Source organism: Nuphar pumila, chromosome 12, assembly GCF_984573655.1.
Source record: "Nuphar pumila chromosome 12, dmNupPumi1.hap1.1, whole genome shotgun sequence".
Classification (NCBI taxonomy): Eukaryota; Viridiplantae; Streptophyta; class Magnoliopsida; order Nymphaeales; family Nymphaeaceae; genus Nuphar; species Nuphar pumila.
In genome coordinates this window covers 33,208,983-33,230,044 of record NC_143260.1, presented here as the reverse complement: position 1 = coordinate 33,230,044, position 21,062 = coordinate 33,208,983, and the positions used below count along the sequence as shown (strand labels likewise).

Genomic DNA, 21,062 nt, shown 5'->3' with positions numbered 1-21,062 from the left:
ATGATTTTGCTTGTTTCTTGTGGATTTTGGAATCCTTCGGGAATACGTGCTGGGATATCCCTTACCCACGTGATTAATCTTCACAAAACTGCGTTGTTAAACCTTATTGATTCTTGGTTTTGTTTGGAGATTGTAGCACGATGGTCGCTTGGTTTCTCCGGTGATTGTCGGAAGACCATTTTCTCGAACCGATTCATGCAAAATTATTTGGGGTAGGATGCAATATGTAATTCTGCAAGGGTGGAGTATTTCATATGCAGGATGAAGATGCCTTCTCTTTCTTTTCTTTTCTTTTTTTTTGTGGCTAACTGTTTGATTTCATCTATTTCTTTTGTATGAAATTGATTGTTTTGTTTTGCTATATTTGTTTTATCTTCTTTTAAAACCTGTTGTTGTTTATATTACTTCAATGTTTATATATCATGATGTTGTGGAGTTGGTGTTATGCTATGTTAATTTAAGTTAAGAATATTGGCTATATATATATATATATATATATATATATATATATATATATATATATATATATATAGGAAAATGGGTCCTTGCTAAACCAGTGTTGCCAGTCGAGGAAGCCAAAGCAGAAAGCGTGACACTTTCAAAATTTTAGAAAGCGGGAAGCATGAGACGACTTAGAAGTGAACCAAGAGTCGTCTCGGAACTGACCTAGGAAGCAAATCAGAAGCAACCTAGGAAGCGAACCGGAAACGAGGGAGAAGCAAAAAAAGAAAAATAATAATAATAATAATAAATGAAAAAAATGAAAAAGAGGGAAGCGAGCTTCCCGTTTTTTGGGTGCGCTTCCCAGCACGTTTCAGAAGCGCAACGTTTCACGCTTCTCACTACTGAGGGTGCTTCCGGTAACCTTGTGCTAACACTCCTGCTAAATGGGTTTTTTGGTCTTCTCCAATGCTTTTTATGCGGTTCTGGCTCCATAAATGTGTTGGGCATGGTCGATTTACTAAGAATCTACACCTGGATCATGTGTTTTTGATGAAAAGAATGATGTTTGGAGCCTCAAAAATTTACAAAGATTTTGGACCGTTGATTTTTTGAACTTTATAAAAACCCACCCATGTGTTGAAATCAAACGCTTCAAGAGCTGATCCCTATAAAATCAAGTACATAGATCACTTCTGTATTGTCAAAATTTAAAAATAAAATGAAAAAAAAACCCGAAAAACCCATTTAGCATGTTGTTTAGCACCAAATGGGTTTAGCACGGACCCATTACTCTCTCTCTCTCTCTCTCTCTCTATATATATATATATATATATATATATATATAGAGAGAGAGAGAGAGAGAGAGAGTTAATCTATTATCAAACCAGTTAGGATGGATTCGACCTTATGAAAATTGACTAAAACACACTAAAAAAATGACATTTTTGAAAAATGCAAAGTTACTTTTTGAGGTAAAAAAAGGTAACTTTGATAGTTTCATAAAGTTAATTTTTTGAAAAAGGTGTTTGACTTTCCAATTCCCTCCAAGTTCAAAAGACCTATAATGCCAAAAATGTAACCTTTCATTTTAAAAAATGTCATTATTTTAAGGGTGTTTTAGTCATTTTCATAAGATTGAATTCATTTAATGTTATACCTAACCGGTTTAAAGGTAGATTAACCTATATATATATATATATATAGGGAAATGAAAACCTACAAAATGGGAGAGCTAAATGAAACATCTTATTGGATTTTCAGTGTTTTTTTAAAATTCTGACAGTGCATATATATGATCTATATGCTTGTTTTTATAGGAATCACTTCTTGGAACATTTGATTCAGATGCATGGATAGGTTTTTATAAGGTTTCAAAAATCAATGGCCTACAATTTTCATAAATTTTCGAGGCTACAAATACCATTTTTTCTGTCCAAAATGCATGATCCAAGTGTCAATTTTTAGTTAATCAATCATGCCGAACACATCTATGGGGTCAGAACTTTGTAAAAAAACATAGGAAATCCAATATCATGTTTCATTTAGCATGGTGCCCATTTTGTAGGTTTTCATTTCCATATATATATAGGGAGACTGTGTCCTTGTTTTTGCAAAACTCATATCGAACTATGGGTACCCACATCATGTGTGCACATTTCATTAAGACATGTGATGAAAGGTGTATTTCAGTTATTTTACTCTGATATATTCATGAGTGATAAAAATAAAGGAAACAAGGTTATATAGAAAGAATTTGATTTCTTTCTAGTTAAAGAGTGTTGGTGTTTCAGTCTCAATTGTGTGAAAGAAGTTTATAGAAAACATGGGTTACGAAAACAGAGAGAAGTCATTAGTAACCAAACATGTAGTTCTCCATAGAAAGATGGGCTTCCTGTCAATCTTTGTCTGTTTAAAAGCCCATAGACATCTTGTCAAAGTTGAGATGAGACCTTGATTCACTTTTTTTTTTCTTTATTTCTTTCCTTTTTTTGGTCATGCTTTGACACTGATCACACTGCCATGTGCATAATTTGGATTTCATTTGCTTGTAAGCCAGGAGATTCCAGCCATGGCAGTTTCATTGTCAACGAATATAATCAAATTATACTCCCCAGGAACAGGACAGTATCTTGGAGAATTCAAGGGACACTCTAAGTCCATCCATGAGGTTTCATTCTCTGTTCCATCTTCACCGTATGTTCTACAGTCTTGCTCTTCTGATGGAACTATCAGAGCGTGGGATACAAGGATCTTCAAGCAGGTCTGGATGTGCTCTTAGCATTAACTTCGTTTTTGCTTTTTTCTGCATTTCTGTCAATGTTTGCTGCTTTGTTTTTGACGAAGACATGAAGTCTTTTTGCTGTTTTGGGTTTACATGGCCCAATTTTCTGATGGCACCATAGTTTTTACTAATTTAATTTCATGTAGTATGAAGAAGCCAACTTTATATCTAAATATTTGAGATTTTACAATTTTATAACTGATTTATAGTCTTATTGTATTGGAAACTGGAACATGGACTCCTGTGCTCACAAAAATCTGCAAATTGATCTTAATGGGATAACTAAAATGTGCTTATGTCTAAGCTACAGGAGATTGTTTGTTTATGCCAGCATAAGCTAATATTTCATGATGTCATGTGGTGTTTCATTACTCCAGTCATCAAAGTATAAGCTAATGAATCCAATAATTGTTATGGCTTTGGTTTAATTGGTCCATCATGCATTCATTTCAATGTTGTATAAGCATAATCTCTAAGCAGGCTTGTGTATTAGCTATGACCATCCACCTATATATTATCTTATGGAATACAGGGCTTATTGAATTAATTTGTATTTTTATTTGATGCATGACTCCCATCCATTGCTGATTTCATTCTTTAATGTGTGCAAAGCACACCTTTTTAAATACGGGAACTTTGTGTTTCAGGTTTCATTATTAAGCGCCACCGCCCCACAAGAAATATTCAGCTTTAGCTTTGAGCAATCTGGTGGAAATCTCCTTGCTGCCGGTTGTAATTCGCAGGTAGAATTTTGATCTTTCTGCATTTCTGTCTTAAATATCTGCACTTTTTTCTTGTTTTATGTTTTGTTTGAGTTAAACTCCTCATGGGCAAGGAATGCAGATCATCATTTTGGATGTGTAATCAAAGGTTGGAACCTAACTTGTTAGCTTTAACTAGATCAAACCAAGCAATACCTATGTAGGAAAGGTAGTATGGCTCCTAATGGATCAGATGAGGTCAGATCATGTCAAGCCTGAACCTACTATATCTCAGGTGGGACCAAAATTAGTCAGGTCAGCAACACGTCAACTTGGGGGCAGATCATGTTGTTCTTTTGATCAGTTGGGTTGAGCTACCAGGTCTTTTGCTTGGGGAGCATGTAGTTTTTCTAATTTAATGTAATTTACATTACGCAATGTTGATTGCGATTGTTATTATTGTGATAATAGAAATGGAAGTATAATAACGATACACAGAGACAAGTTCATTTCAGGTCGACTGAGAAAGTGGGTTAAAGGGGTCAGCTGTTGTGTTTGTTTCCTAGATGCTATGAGGGATGATCCTGCAATTCATTTTAAAGTGGCTCCATGGGTTCACTTTCCCTTTCATTAAGGGCATTTGCAAAAGACTGTTTTCCTCTTGCAACTGAAATTTGGAGAGAATTCTACTAGTTGATACTTTACTTGGCTAATAGTAAAAACAGTAATCTGATATTTTTATCACATATGATTTCATGTGCCTCTATTGTTTGCATCTATTATGTGGATCAGATGAGGACCTCATGTTATGATATGCCTTTTGCCTTTCGGCAACTCTGTCCTTTCCTTTTAATTAAAATGGGCTATTTTCATCTCTGTGGCATTTTGAACTGATGTAATTCAACTGTTTATTTGGTATCTGGTTCATAAGCAGATACTCTTCTGGGATTGGAGGAATCAAAAGGTTTTGGCATGTTTGGAAGATTCGCATGTGGAAGATGTTACGCAGGTTGGATTACCGTCTGGCTGTTTTGCATGGTTTGGATGAATCACTGCACAGGACTCTGATCTTTTTTGTGTGTTATGAATCATGCCTTCATCTTTCTGAGCATCTGCTATACAAATTGAGAAAATTAATTGATTGGTTGCAGCTTCCTTATATAAGCATGTTTGTTGCCATCGCCATCCTATGATTACATGGGCAGAGACATCTATATAAATACATAAATAAAATTCTGGATGTATGTACTTATGCTTGCAACATTACAAACACTCATTCATATTCATGTACACAAACAGATACATATAAACTAATGTTAACATATAGGTGAGAATATTGCAACTCTTTGATGCATGCAGTTATTGTCCCCATAATGTTTGGCATTTTTTATGTATCCATAAGTGAATGAGCTTGTTCTAGCACATGTTTTGGTCTGTGTCACGTTCTCATTTCATACAATCTCTTTTTCACTGCCACGTGATGTTTTAAAGGTATTTTTTATGAGATTTGCAGGTCAGATTTGTTCCAGACCGCCAAAATAGGCTTATATCTGCATCTGTTGATGGACTTATATGTAACTTTAACACTGAGGGTGACATCAATGATGAGAATCAGTTGGATTCTGTAAGTAGAAGTTGGTAAGCATTGTTTCGTCTGATTCCAGGTGTCAAATACTGAATATCTTCAGGTGAAAATACAACCTTTGTTTGCTTGGATTGTGCATGTTTTGTTTCATTGTTGCTATAACTGTTTCTTTCTCGGTAATGCCAAAGCAAATTGCTAATATATACCAAGGAGAAATGTCACTCTGAGGCACAGAAATTAATTGTACACTGCTGTGAGTGTAGAATCCTCTAGGCCATAATTATGTGTGCAGTGACCAACATTCCATACTATGATAGAGGATGGTTTTGTCACTCTCTTGGAAGGTTATGGTTTTTCTTGTTGGTTTATTTACTTATGCTTCTAAGAAAACCAAGAGGATGATAACCCCCTGAGATTACAGCAGACTTCTATGGCAAATAATATAAGCAAATATTGCCTTCCATGTGAACAGAAATAATGAGGAATAAAAGGAAAAAACTGAGAGTGGCATCCATCCAGCATTCAATTAAAAGCTTGTATTCTTTTACGTCCACTGTATAGAAAACCTGATGGAGAAAGGGATGAGGATAGCAATTGAAAGTTTAATAACATTCTGTGGAAATTTTGGATCATAAAACTAGTGTCTCGAAGTTCTATATCCATTGATGCTCCTTTTCTGTGTTGAACAACATTGTGAAAATGAAAGAATTGAAAGTGAAAGACTCGCTATGTTTTTTTAGCAGTGACACAATAATAGCTTTATAGTTTTACAGAATTGAGGTTCATGAATATTTGATGTGCACCTGTACCATCTTTTCCTTAGGTTATGAATGCGGGAACTTCGATTGCAAAAATTGGCTTGTTTGGAGAGAGGAACCAAAAGCTTTGGTGTTTGACACACATTGAGACCTTAAGGTTCTATTCTAAGACACATATTTATTGATTTAACCTGTAAATTGTGCCTTTGGGTCTTATATCTGCACTAAAAATGTGTCCATGCCATTGGAGCATTTTTTTTATTGGATATCAAATCCTTTTTTAAAAGTTTAATGTACACCAACTTATACAGCAACTAAATTACCATTATCTATTGTTTATTTTGGCTGATGCCTTTCTCAAGGAGTTAATTTAACATGCAATTTTTGCAGACTTTGCTATGCGTTATGTTATTAACAGATTTGCTTGAAGGTCATTACTGATCTTTTAAATGGAAAATGATCGTATTGTCTTTGTAAAATAGCGCATTTTCGAAAATGCCTCACAATTTGCCAAAATCCTTTCCATGTCCAAAATTTTGATTCTCAACTTTTTTGAACATTTTTTTCCTTCCGCAAATATGGCTCGACCTTCTCAAATCATGTTTGCTAATGTCCCTAAAATGTGCAAACCTCCTTTTATTAAAATTGCATAAGGGGCACAAGTAAGAGGACATTTGCCAATGTGTGAGGACATTTGCATGCGAAAGTCAAGACATTCGCAATTGTTAGAGTATTTAGTTAAAAGAGGTTCACACATTTGGGGGCATTCATAAACATGATTTGTGAAGGTTTTACTATATTTGAGGACCTCCTTTAACTAAATACTCACACATTTGTGAATGTCTTGACCTTTACATGTGAATGTCCTCACACATTTGCAAACGTTCTCCTGTATGTGCCCTTTAGTAAAGGGGCTTTGCATATTTTGAGGACATTCTCAAACATGATTTGCGAAAGTCGTACTATATTTATGGGCCTCTTTTAACTAAATACTCTTACATTTGCGAATGTCTTGACCTTCGCATGTGAATGTCCTCACATGTTTGCGAACGTCCTCTTGCGTGTGCCCCTTATGCGATTTTAGTAAAAGGTGGTTCACACATTTGCGGACATTCACAAACATGATTTGCGAATGCCATACCATATTTGTGGACTTATTTTAACTAAACATTTGCTAATGTCTTGACCTTTTCATGCAAATGTTCTCACACATTTGTGAACGTCTTCCTGCCTGTGCCCCTTATGCGATTTTTGTAAAAGGAGCTTCACACATTTTGATGACATTCACAAACATGATTTGCGAAGGTCGTACTATATTTGCAGACATCCTTTAACTAAGTACTCTCACATTTGCGAATGTCCTTGCATATTCGTGAACGTCATCCTGCTTGTCTCTTATGTGATTTTAGTAAAAGGAGGTTTGCACTTTGAGGACATTCACAAACATGATTGTGAAAGTCGTACTATATTTGCAGACCTCCTTTAACTAAATACTCTTATATTTGCAAATGTCCTCACACATTTGCTAACATCCTCCAATCTGTGCTCCTTATGTGATTTTAGTGAAAAAAGGTTCGTACATTTTGGGGACATTCACAAACATTATTTTTGAAGGTCGTGCTATATTTGTGAAAGGGCAAAAATGTCTTAAAAAAGTCAAAAATCAAAATTTTGGACATGGGAAGGATTTTAGCAAATTGTGAGGCATTTTAAAAAATGCGCTATTTTACAAGGACATTACTGTCATTTTCTGTCTTTTAAACCCCTAACATTCTGTTGGTGGTGGTTTTTCTTGTTTAGTAGAGCCACATTGTGTTCAGGAAAATGTTCAAAAAAATTGAAATATGTCTGCATGCTATGCAAGCATCAAGTTCTTTTGTAGTTCTTCATTTAGAAGCAACACATATTTTCATGGAGATTCATGCTTAGAAGTGACCTTGCTTATTTTATAAAAGTTACTGATATATGCAAATATAGAAAGTGAATATGCTTCTCCTTTTCATTATAGAATAGGAAGCATCTCTTTTGTTTAAAGAGGATAATAAAATGTTTTTTATTTTTGTTCATTGCATGTATTTTTATTTGATGAGACAATAGTGTAGATACTATTACTTGTAAAGTAGTAATACCTTGATTCAGTTTTAACCAAATGCTGCTTCTCCATCATTATCATCAGTTGGCACAAAATTCTACTCGGTACTTGTTTTTTCTTTTTGTTTCAAACTGATATGCATAGAGAACATGATACAAGATGGATTTAATTTGGAGTGGTTGAGGTCTGACATGAAATGAAATAGGGATCTTCGAAACACGAGCTTAGATTCACAAGGGAAAGTGTCACGAATGACACTAAAGCATAACCCTTAAAAAGGGTATATCTGAAAACAAAATAAAAATAAAACGATATTCTTTATTGATATGAAAAACCAATTGCTTAAGAAGCATTGGAATGGAATACAAGAGGGGCTGCACCCCTTTATATACACAACTGAAATAGGACTCAATAGAGCTGTTGGACTGTGTCCAACAGCTCTATTGCTAGTAAAGTCTGGACAATACTTGACTAGCAACAGTCATTATAGTTCAAACTGAACTAGATGACATAAAGACAAAAAAAAATAAAAATAAAGGAAAAAAGTTACAGAAAAGAAAGAAATGAAAAATATATAAGAGAAAGTGAAATCGAGGAGCAGCAAGAGGCTTTGTAAAGAAGTCTGCTAACTGATATTCTAAAGTTACATATAGCAGATCAATTATCTCGTGTAGATATTCCTTTCTGACGTAGTGACAATCCATTTCGATGTGTTTGGTGCGTTCGTGGAATGTTCTGTTACTGGCAATGTAGATCGCACTTTTGTTGTCACAAAACATTTATGAAGCCTTTGTTGCTTCAACTCCCATGTCAGCAAGCAGTCGTCGGAGCCAAACTACTTCCATGGTCGTGGTTGTCATTGCTCTGTATTCAGATTCGGTGGATGAGAGAGATACCTTCTGTTGTTTTTTACACCTCCACGAGATCAATGATTCCCCTAAAAAAACACAAAAACCAGTGGTTGAGTGTCTGTTATTGGGATCACCTCCCCAATCAGCATCAGTATATGCAATTAAATCAAGAGAAGAAGAGGAAGATAAGAAAAGTCCTCATGAAAGAGAGGACTTGATGTATCTGATAATACGCATGACTGCTCCCATATGAACAAAAGTAGGAGCATGTTGAAATTGACTTGCTGTATGAACAACATGTGCTATATCTGGTCTAGTAATAGATAGATAGGAAAGTGCCCCGACAAGTTGTCTGTAAGTGTAGGGTCTGCAAGAAGTTCTCCATCATCAATCTTCATTCTAACATTAACAACTTCTGGAGTGTCGACTTTCTTATCATCAGTAATACCATACCTGAAAACAATATCAAAACCAAATTTAGTCTGTGATAATAAATATCCTCTAGGAGAATAAGCAACTTCAATGCCTAAAAAATATCTCAACAAGCCTAAATCAATCATTTCAAAATGAGATTTAAGAAGTGTTTTGATCATTTTTACTCCCTGTTTATCGCTTCCGGTGATGATCATATCATCCACATAGAGAAACAGCACAATGATCCCTGCATCAGAATTTTTAATAAGCAAAGCAACGTCAGTTAAACAGAATTGAAAACCAATATCAATCATAACACGACTAAACCTATCATACAAAACTTTCGGTGTTTGTTTAAGTCCATAAAGAGTTTTTTCTAAGCGAAGGACTTTACCCTTAGGAATACTTAGATCAGGAGGGGGTTTCATGTATACTTCTTCAACTAGCTTTCCATTTAAAAAGGCATTTTTGACATTCATTTGAAAAATAGACCATTTTTTATAGAAGCTAAGGCAATTAAGGTTCGGACAGTTGTCATACGAGCCACCGAAGCAAAGGTTTCTTCATAATCAATCCCATATTCTTGGGCATAACCTTTGGCTACTAATCGGGCTTTATATTTTTCAAGAGTACCATCACTGTTGGTTTTAATTTTATAAACCCATCGACATCCTATAGTTTTCTTCCCTAGAGGAAGATCTTGAATAGTCCATGTAGAAGTCTTTTCAAGTGCATCTAATTCAGCTTTCATGGCTTCTATCCATTTGATATCATTTTTTGCTGGAAAATATGTGGATGGTTCTTCATATGAGTGAATTAATGCAATAATTGTCCTGTATGTGAGTGAGAAGGACTTGTATGATACAAACTTTTCTGGAGGCCTCGAGACTCGGGATGATTCTCTAGTTGGAATGTTAGAATATTTTTCAAGTGCACATTGGAAGATTAGAGTTTTGTCTCCTGGAATATTGAATACTAGTATCCCTATGAACTTCTTCATTTTCAACATTATGATTAAGATCAATAATTCTTTGATCATCATCAAAGTTACAGTCAAGGTCATATTTATCAGATGTTGATGTTAGATCTAGCAAAAAGGAGTACTCAGTGGCGTCTTTTAATTTTCTAAAATCAAAGAAACTCTCCTTTTCAAGAAAGGAAACATTTTTAGACACATATAGTCTATTATTTTTGAAGTCAAAACATTTATAACATTTCTGATTTTCAGCATATCCTAAAAAGGCACAGGGAATCGCACGAGGGGAAAGTTTATCATTTTTGTTAGTAAATATGAAACATTTGCACCCAAATATTCTTAGTCTAGAGTAGTCTGGAGAAATATTCATAAGTTTTTCAATGAGAGTAATATTTTGTAACGAAGAAGATGACATCTTATTAATGAGATAGGTGGCAGTTAAGACAGTTTCTGCTCAAAAGTCTTTCGGGACTTGATTTGCTATTAATAAAGTCCTAGTGGTTTCTATAATATGACGATGTTTTCATTCCGCCAGTCCATTTTGTTGAGGTGTATAAGGACAAGATTTTTGATGTGTGATGCCATGCAATTTAAAATAATTTTGAAAATCTGTGGATAACAACTCTCCCCTTGAATCTGTGCGAAAAATAGCAATATCATTTTGAAACTTGTTTTTAACCATATTATAAAAAGTTTGAAAGTATGAAAATACTTCAGACTTATGTTTGAGAAAGTAAATCCATGTATGTCGGGATAAATCACCGACAAAAATAACATAGTAAACAAATCCTCCTTTAGAAATTACTAGTGCAGGACCCCAAACATCCGAGTGTATTAATTCAAGTGGTCTTGAAGAGAAAAAAGTTTTGTTCTGAAATGGTAATCTTTTCATTTTGCCGAGAATACAATATTTACAATCAAATGATTCAGAGTTACAAAATTTCTTTAGATTTGGAAAATGTTGGATTTTGGCTATATGTTGGTGACCAAGTCTCTTATGCCACAGTCCCAACTCTATTTTCTGAATATTATAACAAAAAGCTTTCTTCGACAACAACAACAACAACTACGCCTTCATCCCAAAACAATTGGGGTCGGCGATATGAACCAACAAAGAAAATCATTATGGGTCTTCCACATGAATCCTTCTCCTCCATCCATTTCTATCCAATGCCATGTCCTCGGTGAGGTTCAAAGCATTCATATCCTTTCTTATCACCTCCATCCATGTCTTCCTAGGCCTACCCCGACCTCTTTTAACTAATATATTTCCCATTTCTCCATCCTTCTAACTGGAGCATCTTTAGGCCTTCGTCGAATATGTCCAAACCACCGTAAACGATTCTCTCTCATCTTATTTTCAATGGGTGCAACGCCTACCTTCTTACGTATCTCCTCGTTCCGAATCTTATCTTTTATTGTATTTCCACACATCCATCTCAGCATACGCATCTCTGCTACACTCATTTTTTGAATATGATGTCTCTTGGCAGCCCAACATTCCGTACTATATAGTAAAGCGGGCCTAATAGTCGTCCTATAAAACTTTCCCTTCAACCGCAATGGCATTCTACGATTGCACAACACTCCAGTTGCATTCTTCCATTTCATCCACCCAACCTTTATCCTATGATTTACATCTCCATCAATTTCTCCATACTTTTGAATGATAGATCCCAAATATTTGAAAGAATCATCCACCGGTATTTCGTGTTCACCAAGCTTCACTACACTCCCATCACTACTTTGTTGCTTACTAAATCGACATTCCATGTATTATGTCTTACTCTTACTCAACTTAAAACCTCTTGCTTCCAATGTCTGTCTCCATAATTCTAACTTAGCATTAACCCCAGCTCTAGACTCATCAATCAAAACAATATCATCAACAAACAACATACACCACGGCACATTTTCTTGAATTGATCTCGTAAGCTCATCCATCACTATAACAAATAGTAAAGGGCTTAAAGCAGATCCTTGATGTAACCCAACCGTTATAGGAAAATTGGTTGTCACCCCTCCACAAGTGCGGACATTGGTTACTACTCCTTCATACATATCTTTAATTATACTAATGTACTTGAGAGAAACACCTTTCTTCATCATTGTCCACCAGAGAACGTCCCTAGGTACTCTATCGTAAGCCTTCTCCAAATCAATAAAAACCATATGCAAATCTTTGTTCCTCTCTCTATTTCTCTCAATAAGTTGTCTAAGAAGATGTATAGCTTCCATAGTTGATCTTCCAGGCTTAAAACCAAATTGATTCTCCGATATCATGACAATCTTCCTCAACCTAGACTCACTCACCCTCTCTTAAAGTTTCATAGTATGACTCATGAGTTTTATACCACGATAGTTTGTGCAATCTTGTATATCACCCTTATTCTTATATAAAGGCACCAAAGTACTCTTCTTCCACTCATTAGGTATCTTATTTGTCCGCCAAATCTTGTTAAAAAAATTTGTCAACCATTCTAAACCTTTCTCTCCCAAGTATTTTCAAGCCTCGATAGGTATACCATCTGGGCCAACTGCCCTTCTTGATTTCATTTTCTTCAAAGCCTCTGCAATTTCTTTCTTTTGAATCTTGCGCATGAAGTCACGATTCATCTCATGAAAAGGAATTGAAAAGTCTACAAGATCCTAAGCATGACTTTCATTAAATAACTTATCAAAATAATCTTTCCATCTCTCCTTAATCTCCTCATCTTTGACTAAAACCCTTTGCGTTTCATCTTTGATACATCTAACCATACCCAGATCCCTCGATTTCCTATCTCTCATCTTTGCAAGCCTATAAATATCCTTCCCACCCTCTTTGGTATCCAACTTGTCATAAACCTCCTTATATACCTTATCCTTCGCGTTCCGAACTACTTTTTTAACTTCCTTCTTTGCTATCATATACTTCTCCAAATTCTCATTATCACGATTTTTACTTAGATTTCTATAACACTCTCTTTGGCCTTCCCCAATCAGCTTTCTTCGACATTTCCAAAAAATTCATGTAATAGAGTCCTCCTTCTCTATGGCCTTCCCCAATCAGCTTGCCTAACTGGCGATCTTGTACCCAACAACCATGAGAAGAAAATGAAATATTACACCCATAATCAGAAATTTGAGATACAGATAAAAGACTTACATTTAATTTGGGAACATGTCTAATTTCTGGAATAGAAAAATTATTTGTTTTATAAATTTTTTCAAAATTTCATATTCCTTCTATTTCAAGAGAAGTCCCATCAGCAGTAAAGACCTTTGACACTTGTTTTATTTTTAACACATTTGGATAGACTTTAATTATTTGGGGTCATATGAAAAGATGCATCAGAGTCAAGGAGCCAAGAAATTTTACCTTGATCAGAAAAAGATGAGGTTGTTGTGCCAGTTGAAGCTTCAAACGAGGAAGAGACACCTTTGATAAGAGGCTGAAGAATCTTCATTAGTTGGGCCAGAGAAACTGGTGCATCCTGATCTTTAGGCTCTGATCCCGCAATTGCAGCTCTTTTTTCTCTCCGCTCCTTAAGTTTGGGACATTGTTGTCAGAAATATCCACCTGCAAGGGTTAGAGATGAGGTAAAGAGAGAAGAGAGGGGTCGGCGGCAATAGGGTTTTCCCTCTTTTACTTAATATTTATAAGTGTTGTACATAGTATAACATTACACAAGAAGTAAAAACTAATTACAAACATGCCACCGCCCACGCATCCCAAGATGGATCCTTAGAATGTGATGCGAGTCGGATCCATAATCCAAAACTAACAACCTCCCTCAAGTTGAGTATGGTCTTTGATCATGCTCAACTTGCCTTTGAGTGCCCAAAACTGATGAGTGGATAATCCCTTGGTAAAGATGTCAGCAACTTGCATATCTAACCGAACATATGCAGGTTCAATTTCTTTTTCTTCCACCTTTTGCCTAACAAAATGTTGATCGATCTCGATATGCTTCGTGCGACAATGAAGGATGGGATTGAAGGCAATATTAATAGCACTCTGATTATCGCAAAGAAGCATAGAGGACGAGATTGGTTCTTGTAATTCTTGCAGTAGATGTCTCACCCATGTAACATCGGTTGTTTCTGCTGCCATTGCACGATATTCTGCTTCAGTACTAGATCGCGCCACTGCCTTTTGCTTATTGCTACTCCATGTTACAATATTATTGCCGATAAGAATGCAATACCCCGAAACTGATCTTCGCTCGTCAGGATCACCCGCCCAGTCCACGTCTGTGTAGGTGAATAGTCGATGCCCTGACATATAAGTTGTGTCCTTGGTGTACATCAAGCCATCTCCAATCGTACCCTTTAAAAACCGAAGGATCCTTTTTACTCCTTCCATATGTACATCTTCAAGAGCATGCATAAACTGTGAAGCCTGATTGACAGAGTATGCTATGTCAGGCCTAGTGAATGTTAAGTATTGTAACATCCCTACAACTCGACGATACAAAGTAGGATCATGATAAGTAGTGCCTTCTTTTGCACTTAGCTTATGATTTAGAAGGCAAGGTGTGCTAATTGGTTTACAATTCTCCATCCTTGTAGCAAGTAAAATATCAATGGTGTACTTATGTTGGCTCAATGTAATAGTCTCATGTCGACTATCAACTTCCACACCCAAAAAATATCGCAAGGGACCCAAGTCTTTCATCTTGAATTTAGCCATCAGCATAGACTTAACCCAAGATATGTGAACCTCATCACTCCCGGTAATAATGATGTCATCAACATATATAAGCACCCAAACAATAGCTGAATCACTTTTGAATATGAACAATGAATGATCTAGAACACTTTTAGTGAACCCATGATGCTGGTGTTAAAATATATGTAATATATATTTATATATATATATATATATAAATATATTCACTACCCGATAAGGGGTAGTTCTGTAATCTCGCTCAATAGGGGCATTTTAGTCTTTTTCCTTTTTCTGTTTTTTTTCCTTTTTCTTTTTCTATTTTTTCTTTTTTCTTTTTGTCTTTTTTTTTGTTTCTTTTTGTGCATTTAATGCACAACCATTGGGGGGCCCAACAAAGAGTCGTTGGGCCCCCAACGGTCACAATTGTGACCGTTGGGAGCCCAACGACTCCTTGTTGGGACTCCCAATGGTCCCTCTCTCTTGCTTTTCTCGAACTCTCCCTCACTCCTCTCTTGCCTATAAATAAGTGGGGTCTCCCCCTTTGTAATGTGTGGCTTCTTCAAGCCCTTTAGTGCATTTATAAGATTTTATGCTTTCTAGCCATTATTGGCTTTTGTGTATGTCCTCTTTTGGACTTGTTCTTTGATTTCTATGTGTGAATGTCCATTGTAGGACATACTTTTCTTTTCCGCATATTTCATTACATGGTATCAGAGCCTTGATTGTGCTCTTGATTCTTTTTGCTAGTTGTCTAGCTTTATCTCTCTTCTTGTTTGTCCTCCGTTCTTGATTATATAATGGAAGGAGAACAAAAGATTGATCTCTCCTTCAAGCTCAATGGTACTAACTACATGATGTGGGCCGCCGCCATGGAGAACAACCTCAAAGGTAAAAAGCTTTGGGGATATGTTATGGCCACCATTAGGGAACCTCAACTTCAACTTACAAAAATTGATGGTGATCAAGAAAAAGCTTTAAAAGGAAATGCTCGCTTGAAGGCTATTGAAGATCACCAATCCAAGGTAGAAGATTGGGAAAGTAAGCATGCAAAAATTCTTGCATGGTTTATGAACAACGTGGAGCTAAAGATTTGCGCCAACATTGCCAAATTCCGCCTAGCCAATGAAGCATGGTTCTTTATGAAAAGTATGTATACCCAAAATGACCTTGCTCGTCAATTCTTTATCCAAGAAAAAATCCGTACCATTAAGCAAGGTGAAATGAGTGTAAGAGACTACTATAGCACTCTTGGACCTTTGTGGGATGAGCTATCCCTTCTTGAACCCAAATGGGTATCAAGTGAAGATGTGGAAATGCGAAGAGCGCAAATGGAGAAAGAACACTTTTTCCAATTTTTACATGGGCTTAGGCTCGAATATGAACAAGTTAGATCCTCCCTCCTTCATAAATCCAAACCACTTCCATTGGAAGATGCCATAGCCGAAATATGCCAAGAAGAAACGTGTCTTGGCATGATTAAAGGAGGAGATGAAGTTCTTGCCGTGTCTAAACCCGACAATCATATGAAAGCATATAAGCCTCCACATTTTGGGAGGCAAAATAACTATAATGGCAATTATAGGAAAGCCATTTGCCATCATTGTCAAGAACCGGGTCATATAAGACCTAATTGTCCAAAGATAAATGAACCTCCAAAAGGGAAAGTTGCTATTATTGAAGAAATCCCACAAAAGAAGGAGGAGCCAATGAAAGGAAAAGAGTCCTTTTCTCTTGCTCAACTATCCGAAGCACTTCAAATTCTACTCAAATCGCCATCAACTTCGGGAGCCGCCATTGCCTCTTCTTCTCCTCCAGGTACGCCCTCTTGGATTCTTGATTCTGGAGCATCTTTTCATATGACCCCTATTGAAAATGGACTATCCAATATATGTAGCAACTCCAAAAATTCTTTTGTTTCAACCGCCGATGGTACCTCTTTACAAGTTAAAAGTTTTGGAACCTTAGACCTTTCAAAAGATTTTTTTGTGCCAAATGTAAGAGTAGTACCTCAACTTAATTTAAATCTTTTATCCATCTCTCAAATATGTGATCATGGATGTGAAATCTCCTTCTCAACCAAGGGTTGCTCTATACAGGATCTCCAGTCCGGGAAGCGGATTGGGCAAGGCCATGGAGGGGAGATCTCTACTACATGAACCATTTGAAACTTCCCATCAACTCATTTTGTAATCATGTCCAAGATAAAAATATAGAAACTTGGCATCAAAGACTTGGACATCCAAGCTTCTAAAAAATGTACTCCTTTCCTTTTGGAAAGAAATTTTGTAATGAGAAACATTTTGTTTGCAAGAGTTGTATTTTTGGAAAAATGAAATCCACCCCTTTTCCAAAGAGAACATTTGTGTCCAAAAGACCCTTTGAATTAGTTCATTCGGATGTTTGGGGTCCTTCTCCGGTCATATCAAAAGGAGGATACTCATATTATGTTACTTTCATTGATGATTTCACTCGGTATGTGTGGATCTATTTTCTCAATCTAAAATCCGAAGTTTTTAATTTCTTTAAAAAATTTCATATGATTGTCAAGAATCAATTTTCAACTAATATCTCTATTCTTCGATCCGATTCCGGTGGAGAATATATGTCAAATGAATTTCAAGAATATTTGGAAACCAATGGAATTTGTCATCAAAGGTCATGTCCTAGGACTCCCCAACAAAACGGTCTAGCCGAGAGAAAGCATAGACACATCTTGGAAACCACTAGGACTCTCCTTATTTCCAAAGAAATTCCAAAATGCTATTGGGCCGAAGCCGCCTTAACCTCCACTTATTTGATAAATAGAATGATATCCTCATCCCTACAAAATATATCTCCATATGAAAAACTTTTTGAAAGGACACCCGATTTTAATAGATTAAGATTTTTTGGGTGTAAGTGTTTTGTCCTTACACATAAAAGAGATAAGTTATCTCCCAAAGCTATCGAATGTGTGTCCTTAGGATACGGAGAAAATCAAAAAGGCTTTAGATGCTTCGATCCCAAAAGCAACAAACTATATGTATCCAAAGATGTTACCTTTTTAGAAAATGAGAACGGTTTTGAGAAAAATAAAGATATTGATGAAAGCGAATATGCTTTCTTATTTGATCTTCTCTCTCAAGAAGATGTGTCTCCTCACGAAGAGGATGTTCCTAATGATTTAGAGGATACTCCTCTTAGTAATGTTGAAAATGGAAGTAATGATAGGTCAATTCAAACCTATGCTAGGCGTGGTCAAGAAATTCCCATAAGTGCTTTAGAAAAATACTCTCAGAGTTCCAACATAGAAGAAACCTCTTTAAGGAGATCTAACAGAATCTCTAATCCTCCTAATAGGTTTGTTTCCTATGAGTCCCTAACACCCAAATATAGGGCATGCCTAATTGCATTACACTCTTATCATGAACCATCACACTATAATGAAGCAAAAAATATTCCTCAATGGGTTGAGGACATGAAACTAGAACTTAGTGCCCTTGAAAAAGCTAAAACTTGGGAAATTACTTCATTACCCAATGGAAAGAAGTCTATTGGATGTAGATGGGTCTTCAAAATTAAAACTAAAAGTGATGGGTCATTAGAACGTTATAAAGCTAGGTTGGTAGCCAAAGGATATGCTCAAGAGTACGGAATAGACTATGAAGAAACCTTCGCTCCTGTAGCTAGAATGACTAGTGTTAGGACTCTTATTGCGGTTGCATCCGTTAAAAAATGGCCTATCTATCAATTGGATGTTAAGAACGCATTTCTTAATGGTGAACTAAGTGAAGAGGTCTATATGGATCCTCCACCAGGAGTATCTATTGGTGAAAACAAAATTCTTAAACTAAAAAAGGCATTATATGGGTTAAAACAAGCTCCGAAAGCTTGGCATGACAGATTCAGCAATGTAATGACTAGCTTAAATTTTCGTTCATGTTATACTGACACTGCGTTGTTTGTGAAGAATGCAGGGTCTTCGGTAGTTATTCTACTACTATATGTTGATGATATGATCATCACTGGAAGTGATGAGCAAGGAATCCATGAGATTAAGAAAATTTTAAAAGAAAATTTTGACATGTCTGACCTTGATTTTTTAAGATATTTTCTAGGTATTGAAGTTGCATATTCTCCCCGGGGGTATATTCTCTCTCAAATGAAACTTGCTGCTGACATTTGTGCCAAGTCTGGAATTTCGGATGATAAGAAGACAGAAACCCCTGAGGTTATCAATGCAAAGCTCAGGCTGGAAGATGGGACACTTCTCGAGAATCCTACTCCCTACCGTCAACTCGTTGGGTCTCTGACATACTTATCCATCACTCGGCCAGACATAGCTCATGCCGTTCACTCCGTCAGTCAGTTTCAACATGCTCCTACAACTGTGCACATGAGTGCAGTCTTAAGGATTGTCAGATATATTAAAAACACCATAACTAAGAGAGTTTTTCTTTCCTCCTCATCATCGCTTGATTTAATTGCTTATACTGATGCTGATTGGGGAGGAAATCCCAATGATAGAGTCTCAACCACTGGTTTTTGTGTTTTCTTAGGTGACTCTATGATTTCTTGGAGAAGCAAGAAGCAACATAAAGTATCATTGTCCTCAACTGAAGCGGAATATCGTGCAATGGCCACTACAACCATGGAGCTTGTGTGGCTTAGAAGTCTCCTTTGTGATATGGGCATCGTCATCTCAATTCCTTCGAAGATGTGTTGCGATAACAAGAGTGCTATCTATATTGCAAACAACCACACCTTCCATGAGCGTACTAAACACATTGAGATGGATTGCCACTATGTTCGAGATGAATACCTAAAAGGAACCATAGCACTGCCCTACGTCACATCCGAGTACCAGTTGGCGGACTTCTTCACCAAAGCTCTTGCTGCTCCTCGTTTCATGTTTCTTCTCAACAAGCTTTCTGTTGTATCCCCGTAAAGCTTGAGGGAGGGTGTTAAAATATATGTAATATATATATATATATTCACTACCCGATAAGGGGTAGTTCTATGATCTCGCCCAATAGGGGCATTTTAGTCTTTTTCCTTTTTCTGTTTTTTTTCCTTTTTCCTTTTCTATTTTTTCCTTTTTCTTTTTTGTCTTTTTTTTGTTCCTTTTTGTGCATTTAATGCACAGCCATTGGGGGCCCCAACAAAGAGTCGTTGGGCCCCCAACGGTCACAATTGTGACCGTTGGGAGCCCAACGACTCCTTGTTGGGACTCCCAATGGTCCCTCTCTCTTGCTTTTCTCTAACTCTCCCTCACTCCTCTCTTGCCTATAAATAAGTGGGGTCTCCCCCTTTGTAATGTGTGGCTTCTTCAAGCCCTTTAGTGCATTTATAAGATTTTATGCTTTCTAGCCATTATTGGCTTTTGTGTATGTTCTCTTTTGGACTTGTTCTTTGATTTCTATGTGTGAATGTCCATTGTAGGACATATTTTTCTTTTCCACATATTTCATTACAGCTGGATCTCCGTGGAAAAACTCTCAAACCAAGATCGAGAAGCTTGTTTCAAGCCATAAAGAGAGCGTCGAAGTTTACATACCCAATTGGATGAATCATGCATACTATAAACAGGTGGTTGCTCCATGTAAACTTCTTCCTTTAGTTCACCATGCAAAAAGGCATTTTTAACATCAAGTTGACTGAGTGACCATCCATGTTGTAATGCCAATGCAATGATAATCCTGACGGTGCCCAATTTTACGACTGGGTTGAACGTTTTATCATAGTCCTACCCATACTGCTGTGTGAAGCCTCGTGCGACCAGACGAGCTTTATAGCGCTCAACACTGCCATCCGGTTTGTGCTTGATCTTGTACACCCATTTGGACCCTACAACATTCTTGTTATCTGGCCTTGTACAATTTCCCATGTATTGCATTCATGCAATGCTTCCATCTCCTCATTCATCGCCTCTACCCAGGCACGGGAATGTACAGCATCATGAAAAGAGGAAGGTTCTGTTTCTTGGGACACTCTGGTTAGAAATGTTTGAAAATCTAAAGAGAAATTGTTATAACTTACTCAGCGATCTATAGGATGTCTAATCCGAGTGGAACGTCGTAGAGGAGTCTCATCATTGACTGGAAGACCAGAAAACGTGGGGATGTTGGTGTAGGAGGAATGTCTTCCATATGCGGTTCCACATCGAAAGCATATGGTTCATTGTCTGTCAATAAAGATGAATCCTCATAAGGCAACGAGTCATATAAAAGTGAGTCACTGAGCCAAGGATCATAACTGTCCTGTGTATCTTTGGAAGACGAACCCAGAGTGTCAAAATTTTCATCATAAAAAACAACATTTTTAGAT

At 36.6% G+C, this 21,062-nt stretch overlaps 1 protein-coding gene across 2 annotated transcripts in view; it reads left to right on the top strand.

Annotated features, from left to right (window-relative positions):
- The window catches only part of LOC149820605 (WD repeat-containing protein GTS1-like), a 32,813-nt gene that overhangs the window by 304 nt on the left and 11,447 nt on the right, over nucleotides 1–21,062 (top strand). Inside the window, exons 2-6 of one of the 2 annotated variants that reach the window (XM_089983701.1) lie at nucleotides 2,497–2,704; nucleotides 3,373–3,468; nucleotides 4,361–4,435; nucleotides 4,940–5,050; nucleotides 5,835–5,926. In XM_089983701.1, coding sequence (XP_089839827.1) covers nucleotides 2,497–2,704; nucleotides 3,373–3,468; nucleotides 4,361–4,435; nucleotides 4,940–5,050; nucleotides 5,835–5,926 — 582 coding nt within the window. The remainder of the gene's footprint in view (nucleotides 1–2,496; nucleotides 2,705–3,372; nucleotides 3,469–4,360; nucleotides 4,436–4,939; nucleotides 5,051–5,834; nucleotides 5,927–21,062) is intronic. The other variant, XM_089983702.1, reaches the window with a different exon arrangement.